The 11,852-nt window shown below is 37.0% G+C and overlaps 1 protein-coding gene across 1 annotated transcript; it reads right to left on the bottom strand.

Annotated features, from left to right (window-relative positions):
- Positions 1-2,629: 2,629 nt before the first annotated feature.
- LOC140137325 (monomeric sarcosine oxidase-like) lies at positions 2,630-11,575 on the bottom strand. The gene is made up of 7 exons (XM_072158967.1): positions 11,447-11,575; positions 10,932-11,117; positions 7,275-7,410; positions 6,088-6,238; positions 5,196-5,638; positions 4,321-4,455; positions 2,630-4,023 (listed from the first exon to the last, which is right to left on the bottom strand). The coding sequence occupies exons 2-7, from the start codon at positions 11,061-11,063 to the stop codon at positions 3,785-3,787; spliced, it is 1,236 nt and encodes a 411-aa protein (XP_072015068.1). The 5' UTR covers positions 11,064-11,117; positions 11,447-11,575; the 3' UTR covers positions 2,630-3,784.
- Positions 11,576-11,852: the final 277 nt, after the last annotated feature.

The raw sequence follows: 11,852 nt of genomic DNA, 5'->3' as shown, positions 1-11,852 counted from the left end.
TAAAATCACTCATATGGTTATTATATACAAAGACAGATTTTCCAATTCAGAACAAAATGTTTGAACCATGTTGCCAAAAGATTGAAATTGACAATTAAATTCACTCATAAATTATGGCTTTTATATACCAAGAGTGAGCATCACGTGTCCAATGCATGATGATTGCGATGCAAATTTTGAAAATGACGATTAAATTCCCTCATATGACTAGGCCTATTATAATTTTACCAAGACAAAGCATCACGTGTCCACCCCATGATGATAACATGTGCTAACTTCACTCATATGGCTATTAAATACCAAGAGAGATTTTCCAATTCAGAACAAAAATTTTGAACCACTTTCAATTTCAAACCAGAACAGAAACAGATTGTGTTCCTTCAGACTGCCTAATATAATTATGATGAACATAGAAATGGTTCAAAACTTTGCTTTCCCTTAATTTCACGCATTTTCCATTCCACTACCTGCATGATTTATAAATATTTATGAGTTCAAAAACCCCTGATAACCCAGTGACCCCCCCGGCTATATACTACCGTGATTCAGTGGTCTATGTTACCATTAATAATGTACATACATGTATACATGTAGACGACCACGTTTGACAATTTTGAAATCAAATTTCTCACCGTGTTTATTCACTGTTGACGCAAATAAATACAAATACTCTATTTGGCCATCGGCTGTTGCCACCGCTTACAAGCATAGGATAAATGTAGTCTCTCTTCTGACAAATGTAATAGCGCTAAGATCTCGCCTCCAACATTTCAACACATTAGAATTATTCCATACCACCAGTCCGGCAATCCCAATCAATAGTACTCATACATGCCTGACTTCCTCGGATCACTGTTTAGACAATCGACCACGAAAGTTTTATCGAGTTATACAAACAACTCCGGACTGTTCATTGTACCGTCACAATTCATTTCATGTGGTGTGATGTGCTGTAACCTGTAAGCTTACTTGCTTTTTTTCTTTCCAGTTGTTCATATTCGAGGTATCCTTGATGTGTTTTGTATCCACATCCGTTGGATTCACCTCTTCTCACTTTTGTGTAAGCTGTGACGGCCTATTCATTGTCTTATAGTTGAATAAAAAATTTCTGCGTCCGTTCTTGCTGAAAAACTGACAGAGAATGGCATTAGCAAACAAAATGGCCACCGACCAAACAAGGCACCCAATTGTGACCTCACGAGGGCGATCCCATTTCAGCTGCAGGGATAATTTTGTGTTTCATTTGATATGTACAAATTAAACTGCATTTTATACTTTGATATGTTGTATATTATAACATTTATAGGTGTTGTTTCATGTGCTCGTAACAAATTAAGAAGCTATAGAGTGTGATGGATATATTTCTGATGTATTATTGCTCGAAGCATAGCATTTATATCCTTGTCTTTTGATTTAGAACAAATTTAATCTTAACTCTATAGGTGATTGTGACCGTGGGAATAATTAATTCGGGAAATCATCGAGGCATCTAATGGACGTAAACCGATACAATGATTTTCACGGGAGGTCCAGGGAAAGGAAAGTCTACTCTACACTATTATACACCGCAGATGACATGTATAGGATATAGCACTAAGGCAGTTGATAGTAGTGTAGTCTTTCCTTGCTCTGGACCTCCCGGTAAAATCATTGTATCAGTTTACGCCATTGAATGCCTCGATGATTTTTTTTCAGTAGAATTGTTTTGAACCAATTGCAATAAACATTTTTTAATTTAACAATAAACATTTTTTAATTTAACGAATGTACACAAACATGCGGAGATGGGAGGTGGCTTACAGATCGGAACCAAAGAGCACGATGTATGCACTAAATACAGCTCACAGCTCCGTTGAGGCTTTAATTATTAGATGTGAATTAGCGACGCTATGACTAGCAGACGCTAAGTAAGTCCAAATGCTGGTGTGGTGCACAAAATAAACATGCATGTAAGGGGAATATCATTTTCTTCGGAAGCGACGGTCCCAAATATACGTGGGGTGGTCATAAATTTTTGGAAAGAAAAATACGGGGGGATCATAAAATTTTGATGACCAAAATGTATGGAGTCACAAGATGACCACAGATAGGGTGTTTATTTTATTCAAAAAGACTGATTTCAATACAATTTTAGCCTGTTTAAGGGTAAGGTGTAGCCTATCGGTGGTGGTGGTGGGGGGTCATAAAGTGTTTGTTGCCGAAATAGGGGGTCGCAATATTATTGACGCCGACCTTTTGTAAATTTGGGACCCCCTTCCGAAGAAAATGAGAGCTACTATCGTGTTTAACAGCTTGTGAATATTAATACCACGTGATCAACAATCCTCCAATCAAATAACAGGGAATGGCAAAGGTGCCACTTGGTATGGTCAAAAAGTTGTAAAATACCCGAACAAATCCTGTGAAATGTTCTCAAAATATCATGACTTTTATCTCTGTAATTAATATTAGATCACCTTCATTAATTTTGTAAAAATGTGACTTAATTTGTACTAAGTTTATTGATTTGTAGCTGTCAAATCGCTTGTGAATAGTTGGTGTAAACATTCATATACCAAGCGTTATTTTTTATTAATTATTATCCCAATAATTAAAGTAAAAATCAAGTAGAAAAAAATGATTTCTCATTTTTGATTGTATTCTGTCTCTTTATTTGTCCGTCTTCGACGTATACACTATAGCAAAAAAGGTGCAACTTATAACCTTTTTTGTCCTGATTTTGATTTAAACCTTTGATCCAAACACAAAGAATTAATTCCTACCTCGGAATTTTCAGATGGTACTCCATCTTTCATCAGCGAGTGAAAATGACAGGTGAAGTACCATCTGAAAATTCCGAGGTAGGAATTAATTCGTTGTGTTTGGATCAACAGTTTAAATCAAAATCATGATTTATACCAACACAGATGAACGCTCATGAACCTTTTTTTTTTGTCCTGTAGGGAGCACCCTCAGGAAATAAGGGTTCTTTATATTCAAGAAGGATCCTGATAGAACCAAAAGTATTATAGTTCTAAAGACCCTTCGGAGAACCTGTAATAGTTCGTTGAAGAACCTTTAAAGGTACACCCTTGGGGATCGCCGAAACCCTTTTTAGAACCCTTTTTGTACGGTATTTCCATGTTATTCTATTTGCGTGTTTTATCACATAGCCTGTCACGCATAGGTCAAGACAGGTTAAGAGTAGCAAAGAGGGCATATATTTGCTGAGCCGCGTGGATAATTGCATATCTGATATGGATTATATCGTCCCATTTTTAAAGGTTGGAAAAGTCTTTTAAAACACAACTTGAAACAATTTCGCAAGGAAAATGGACCAGATGACTGAGCATGATGAAACCATATTATAGACGAACATATTCACTCGGTTTTCGATAACAAATAGGCTTAAGCTAAAAACGTTGATTATCAAGCACGAATCACATGGTTTTATTTTAAACAAATATCATATTGACCATAAAAACGAATAAAAACAGTCGGCTCTCAACACGCGATATTCAAAATTCCCGCGCCGAAATTATTCCTGGGACGTCATTTCACCTAACAATTTGGACGCCCGGGAATTTTGAATAACGCGTATTGAGAGACGGCTGTATTATTTTGTTTTTATGGTCAATATGAGTAAAACCACGTGATTCGTGCTTGATAATTCATTTTCTTATAAGACATAATAATGTGATTGCCGGAGATATCCTTTAAAGAATGACACGACTTTACCATGTTTACATGCTACGCCAATTTTTCTGTTACGTTCAGAGAAAAGAAACACTTTTTTTTTCAAAGTCTACTGTTTTGGTTCTTTAAACCGAACTTCAAATTCACGAGCGGGAAGATCATAGTCCCAGCATCCTTTGGCTATCATTTTGGCTGCCATCCTGCCTATTTCATAGCAAAACTTTGCTCCTCCGCCATTGTCACCGATTGCCACACCTATTTCTGGTGTAACCATGTCAACGTAGGGCATATCTGTTCGAGTCACAGTAACAGCACAGGTGTCCGTATGAGTAGATATTGGTATAAGTCCTGTAATAAAGGCGAATATGTAAGGAAAGAGGAATGAACAAGATTCAGAGTATAAGGAAGAAGACAGGTGCAAAACAAAGCAACCACTTGTAGCACAAAAAGAGACACAGTGTGCTAATTTTTTTTTTAAGTAACCTAATTGATGATACGTGCGTACCAGAGCGTGCGTACCGAATATAAGAAATCTGTTTAAATGATCTACACACGCCTCTGGTCAACATCCCATCCAAGACCGACAACATACACGAGCTAGAACATATATTTTGTGTATTTTACAAATATCTTATGATTTCATACCTGGAAAGAATCGTTTCATCATGCCCATTAACTTCTCGGTAACTTCTGGGTCTCCATCACTGCGATACCATTCAGCAACTTCTTCACTTTTCAGATATCGAAGACGTCCATGGCCAATTTTAAGGTACGTCTTGCCTAACAGAATTGGAAAAATTATTATTATAGGTTATTTTAATCACAACATTATTGTTTTAGAAATATGTGAAGACAGTAAAAGGCCTGAACGAGTCACATCGGACATCATAATTTTGTTCATAATTATTAGGTTTACGCTGTTCTGTATTGCCACTTCGTCCGAAACCATTTCGGCCAAAAAATACATTTCGTCCAGCTGCATTTGGTCTAATTTCATTTGCTGTATACCCACTTAGTCTGATCAGGGATATAAGAGTCTACTCTCACATCCCTGATCTGATTGCCATGCGAAATTCTGGTCATTACATCACTTGGGTATTAATGGCAAAGCAAAATGTCAATCGGGCAATATGGCTATGGTCTATATGGCTTGGACCAAATGGCAATCGGGCGAAATGGCAATTGGGCCAATTTAAATTGCCCCCATGATACCAACTGACATTTGGACCAAATGGTTATCATCGGGACTAAGTGCACGTCGACTGCTCAGTGCCAGAAGTGGGTAAGTGCAATAGCTGCCATGTGAACACTTGGCAATTTATACAGTGCGTTGAACTCATTTACACATGTCAGCTACACAAGGCAGCTATTGTACTTACCCACTTCTGGCACTGAGCAGTCGACATGTTTTGACCAAGTGGTAATTTGACAATGTGGGATACGAAAAAGTAGGCTTGGACGAAGTGGTAATACCACCCCGATTTAAAGGTCGCTAATTATAAAACATCAATTAGGCCTACCATCTGGATAGATTACAGGTGGGCAAATGTAGCCATCCCGTTGATTATCCTCTCTCGTGAATGAGCATATCGATGGCATATCACGCATGTTATCCACGTTCTCTTTGCTCAGCTCGATCCTCAATGTCTGTGTTGGAACCAGTTTCATATCTGGTAGCAGATGCGATGGCAGAAGAGGTTTGGAAAGAGTGAAAACACCTGTACAAATAAGAACCTTTCTTGATCTGATTATTTGACCATCCTCTGTAACCACTTCAAGAATCTTGCCTACTGAGGGTGTGTGATACTTTTCAGTAATCTGATCCACGGTAGTGTTGAAAATATCACACCCGTGCAGATCAGCTGCCGTTTTCTGAGCGGCAACTAACTTTCTTGGATTTACCAATCCACATTTTGATAGTTGTAGTATGCACTCTATGTTGCTTCCAAGAGTTAAAGCCATATTATAACATTTGCTGAGGAGGACGCCCTCACTGAATTTTTTAAATTCATTTTTTACACGATTAAATTGTACTTTATTAAACCAATATACCCTGCAAAAATCAAGACTCTAGGTGCTGTAGTTTTGTCAAAATCAGAGATTTTGAATAAAAGGCTGATTCAGCCATTTATTATTACGATGGAATCGTTAGTCGAACGCATACACGGTGTTCATAACACACATATGTACGCGGCGTGGGCGACGGTGATATACACAACAAAGGGTCGTACCACAACATGACCGAAGGAGTGGTATGCATTGGCGACACGTGCGCTGGTAGAAAATTCCAATTTTCTTTGCTTTGCCGTAGTTGTTCGGCTCAAAATAAAAGGGATATATCTGACAGTAAAAGCTAACATTTTATGGCAAAGAAATGCTAATCTATTTTGTTTGAAAATGTTATAATATTGCTTTAAGTAAGGAAACTTCTGTGTGAGTTGGTCGCCTGTCAACAATACGTGTTCAGTTTGGAGAAGTTCTGATGTTCTTTTACAGTCGGTTATGTACTGACTCTTTACTGGTCCAAAATTAACGTTGTTGCATTCTGTGTAAAATGAAATCCCTGAAAAAGTAAACAAGTTTTGTGTGAGTTTCCACATTATTGAGGCCTTCTTTTTCAGTGTTGAGAACATTTGTCATTCGGTGAAAGATGAAATGTTCCAATCAATTCGGCTTTCAGCCTAGTTAATGGGATCATTCCATCTTTTACCCATGACAATATTCTTACCATTCCACCCATGAACATTCAATATTTGCATAACGGAGAGTTGTTCATAACTCCTCTCTGATTCTTGTTACTTCTTATCAATTGTGTGAAGATCTTTGTCTTAAATTATTTATAACGTACAGCTACGGAGCAAGAAAAGTTCAAAATAAATGACTATTTGACTCCTTTCTCTCATTTTGTTTTTGTTTCGTTTTGCTTGGGTTACATTAAGCGTATATATCCCCCCCCCCCCAATATTCGACAAGGGGTTGTCCGTGCAATGTTACACACTGAATAATCTCATATTTGATCATTTTAGCTTTAAAAATTGCAAAAATTGTCAAAGGAGCAAAAGACGCTTCACTCTGAGGGACCAACCTCCCCCCGTAAAAAAGAAATATATGCCACTGGTCTTTATATGTCACATAGCATGAAGCGCGTTGTGGGAAATATCAAATTTAAGATACTCATATTTTTGTAATCTGAATTAACTAATGAACATTTTGATACCAATATCAACATACTACCGCATTCCTATCAAAAGTAATGAATGATTTAAAATAATTTTGCTGCCAAACTTGAATCAATTTTGACCTTGTTTCACATTATTTTGTGCTTATTATATCAAAATGATGTTTGCCGCAATGCGCCTCATTTAGTCATATTGGGTCACATATTATATTAAAGGGATAAAATGTCTAATATTTCAACCCAACTTTAGACTTCCAATTATTTTGAAACATGAACCCGAGGAGAATCAGAAAATTCCGTCACATTAACTGTTATCTTGTAGTATTGTCCTTTCATTTTTCAGATTTGATCCAAAATTATAAAACTGAAATACTGGAATACTTTACTGAATGTTTGAGGAATTAGAAAACATAATAAATACCTGTGTTCTTTTCCAATTTATCAAAACCTTCATGAGACCTCTTAGACAATTCACTGCAGATAACACTACCCATATTGGTTCTTGTAACTCGGACTTCGTCGTAATATGCGCCATGTATCGCTCTAGAATTGAATTCCTATAATATCAACAATCAAGACAAATTGTTATTATATACCAGTACGTCAAAATTGTGTAAGTCTAGTTTCGCCTGTTTTGTCATACGGTTGTAAATTCAATGAAAATCACTTTGTTTAACGAGCGCTTACAAATTCATATGCAGTAGATAGCAATGTCAGAGTTGCTATCATGAGTAGATAGCAATGTCAGAGTTGCTATCTTTAGTAGATAGTCACGTCAGAGTTGTTTTCTTCAGTAGATAACCGTGTCAGAGTTGCTATCTTCAGTAGATAGCAATGTCAAAGTTGTTATCTTCAGTAGATGGCAATGTCAGAGTTGCTATCTTCAGTAGCTAGCAACACATCAATTTGTAAGCGCTCTTTAGCAAAGTCATACTAGTTCGTTCATTGAATTTACAACCGTATGACAAAACAGGCGAAATATAGCTTTTCGCACAAGATTTGCAATTTAAAGAGAATTGACCATTGTTCATTGAAATGAAGTTAGTATAATATGGACAATATAAGTGTGCTCTTTCATTTAATGACATAAAATTTGAAAAATATTGTAAGAAATACTTGAGGTTTTGACTTTTAAAACCTATATTTTGGTCAAAAAATGTGCTTGGATAGGTCGTTTTCAACAGATTTACCACATTCGCCTTGCTATAAACATTGAATTGCGTTATCTGTTGACGTAATGATAAAAGGGTGTTTTAGGGGGAAGTGTTAGCTTTCGTTCGATATAAAAAATTCTGATTGGATGAAGGGAACACTTGAGGTTTTGACAAAAACCAATCACAGATGGCTATTTTCCACTAGAACTCACACAGCTCTTATGATGCTATGCACCGAACCGTATAAACACAGACTGCGTATAGGCTAGTTTCGCTATGCTTGGAAATATCTGTGTATTCGGGTGTATCGAGGTGGAAACTGTGCATAGAAGCATTTATACTAGAATCATTTTTGTAGTCAAACCTTTTCACATGTTTCAAAGTTGCTGTCTTCATTAGATAACCATCTACTATCTTTAGTAGACAACCATGTTGCTATCGCCAGTAGGTAACCATGTCAGAGCTGCTATCTTCGGTAGATAGTGAAGATTGCAATGTCAGAGTTGCTATCTTCAGTAGATAGCAAATGCCAGAGTTGTTTTCTTCAGTAGATAACCGTGTCAGAGTTTCTATCTTCAGTAGATAGCAATGTCAGAGTTGTTATCTTCAGTAGATAATCGTATCAGAGTTTCTATCTTCAGTAGATAGCAATGTCAGAGTTGTTATCTTCAGTAGATAATCGTGTCAGAGTTTCTATCTTCAGTAGATAGCAATGTCAGAGTTGTTATCTTCAGTAGATAATCGTGTCAGAGTTGCTATCTTCAGTAGATAGCAATGTCAAAGTTGCTATCTTCAGTAGACAACCATGTCATAGCTGCTATCTTCAGTAGATAGTTGTGTCAGAGTTGCTATCTTCAGTAGACAACCATGTCATAGCTGCTATCTTCAGTAGATAGTCGTGTCAGAGTTTGAAAATCAAGATATGCAATGTCCTCGTGATTATAGTCAAGATTGTATAAATACCAACATTTAAATATCAAATACCAACATTTATTTATACAGCGCCTTTCACATGTGCGAGGGTCATTCAAAAAGTCCTACATGTACCTCCATCATCACATCTCTGTTATATTACGTGCCAGGATATTGAAATTACCTATGGTTATACTCTAAAATCTTGGCTACAAAGTAAAAGTTATTTAATTAAAATGTGATTTTTGGTTGTTAGGACGTGTGGGTACGGTTAAAGTGAATACAGATTTGGTACATCAGAAACGGTCTGAAAAGAAAGGTTACTTTTGATTCAAAAGGTTGCCAACATCTATATGGAAATCATTACAGATTTATTTCTGAAAATGATTAAATTGCTTTATTTTTGTTCAAATAATGTAATAAATATCTAATACTTCCAAATAGTACAGTTTTACTGGGTATCATGTGTTTTGCACAACAAAACTGATACATGTTCAGAATAGCCTTCGTATTGACCCTTTTCCGTAGGTTGTTGACTTCGATCGGCTGAGCACTTGTTGGTTCAGGTCATATTATTTGGTTCATAAGTTAAAATCAAATAAGTCTTATGCACAGTTGTTGTATTTTTAAAGTATATACAAGGTTATTAACAAACAGTTCATCTTATTTCCACATCAAGATGCATCCATTGCTTAAAATAGAACTTAATTGCGAATTACCCTTAAACGTAGTCTCGAAATCTGGCAAATTTCACTAACATTTGTTTGTCTGTTGAACCCTTCGACGTTTTCTTCTCATATTAAACATGTTTCGTTTTGTTTTGAAGTCCCAAGGCATGTGGAGCTCTTAAAAATAGGACCAACATATTTATCCTGAGTAAGCAGTTGGACAACCACATCTTAAAAACATTTTTAAAGGCATTATCCAAAGCTACAATTATGATACTTACTAAACATTTGGCTTCAGATTTTAACCGTTTCCGATGTACCAAATCTGTATTCGCTTTAACCAACATATCTTATCAACCAAAAATTACATCTTCATCAAATAACTTTTATTTTGTAGCCCGGGTTTAAGAGTATAATCATGTGTAGGCCTAATTTCAATTGCCTGGAACGCAAGATAACAGAGATGTGATGATGGAGGTAGAACTTTTTGACCCTCGTATCAAAGCTTATTCTGCTGTCGTAAGAATATTTCATATAATGCCCAAAGCATGCTCATACCTTTGGGTGGCGCTCAATGGACAATATTCATTACAGCTCCCCATTTCACCCCTGGGTAGAAAGAGAGGCAAGTAAGGTAAAGGGCCCAAGACCAAGAGCACAACACGATGGCACCGCCGCGGCGCGCCGGGGCTCGAACTCGCAATCCACCGATTGCAAGGCAGAGCCCGTACCGCTGCGACACCGTGCCCCCAGTTTGCACATTCTTTGTTCATATATTTAAACAAAGAAATCATATATTTTAAACAAAGAAAGGCGTATAATATACCGGGGTATTATGTAATCTTAAGGTAAAATATTCATGTTGTAGCATATATTTTGTGCTTCCTCCACAGGTAATGTAGTTTCAAAGTTACGGCTAGTCAGTTTTATCACCATTTGTGACCGTACACCACGAATGAGCCGTAAATGTCCTCAATTGTATTCTGAGTTACAGTGTAAAATGGGCATGAAGGTCGTATTCATAGGTACCTCAGTTTGGTGCTACGTGTACCTCATTTAATGAGATACACGTAGCACCAAATTGAAATACCTATGAATATGACCTTCATGCCCATTTTACACTGTAACTCAGAATACAATTGAGGACATTTACGGCTCATTCGTGTGTACGGTCACATTTGAGACTTTGCCTTAACAAAATGGATTTCAATCAATAAACATCGACGATTTTCAAATAATAAGTATTATACAAAATTGCACTTTATGTTATGTTTCACGATTGTTTTGACAAGATACTGGGTTCTACCTGGTACTTAGCTTTTAAAATAGCAACAACCCATTTACCTGTGATGATGTTGGCTCCTCTGGCCCGATTAGACACACCTTTGTGTCAGGAACCAAACATGTGTGATATGCAGCCGCTGAACCCCACATACCAGCGCCAATTATACATACGTCGTACATACGGTCTGCCATATTGCTTTCTGTACTGCTCAGCTCAGTCGGCCCTATTCCATTTCAGTATAATGCCTATTAAAAAGAAAAAGATCAGGTTCACTGACTGAATCATTACACAGAAATTCTACAATTATAGGCTACCGTAGTGAATTAAATCAATTTTAAAAAGAGCCCTGTCTATGTAAGTCTTTTCATTGTTGCCATGTTTACCAAATCATCGCATCGTAAGTTGTAAGGCATCTTGAGATTATTACCTCCTATCCTGTACCAAAGGCTAATCCTTTGTGCCTTGCCACCTCTTTTATATCAATCCCTCTCCCCTCTTGTATATCAACCCCTTCCCCGTACAATCATAAGCAAGCAAAAAGGCTAAAAATATCTGAATGTTGAAAGGCACTTACTGTTTGTATTATCGTCTAGGCCCTTACTCATGCTACATCGGCTATTTTATCTGCAACACACCGTACAGCTATTATATAAAACGCACAAGTGTAGCCAATAGCCATGACCTGATACTGCGCCATACAATTTACAAATGTCACATAGGGGTCACTGCCAAGTACGAAGGTATGATTACGATATACATAACGTGATATACAAACTGAACACATATACAAACTTGCCTTAACAGACCTATCGTACATCGAGATGAAATCCCATTAAGAAGCAGTTCGTAGGACCTACAGTAGTAAAACATGGAAGTATATAATTAACTTGGTTTGCTGCAAACAAAGAAAAGACAAAAAGGAGGGGTCAAATTCTGAATATTTGTATGAACCTGTTCAAATAAAGCATACACGATCGTAC

This window comes from Amphiura filiformis, chromosome 17, assembly GCF_039555335.1.
Source record: "Amphiura filiformis chromosome 17, Afil_fr2py, whole genome shotgun sequence".
NCBI classification, from domain to species: domain Eukaryota; kingdom Metazoa; phylum Echinodermata; class Ophiuroidea; order Amphilepidida; family Amphiuridae; genus Amphiura; species Amphiura filiformis.
The sequence above is the reverse complement of the archived record's forward strand: the minus strand, read 5'-3'. Positions and strand labels throughout refer to the sequence as shown.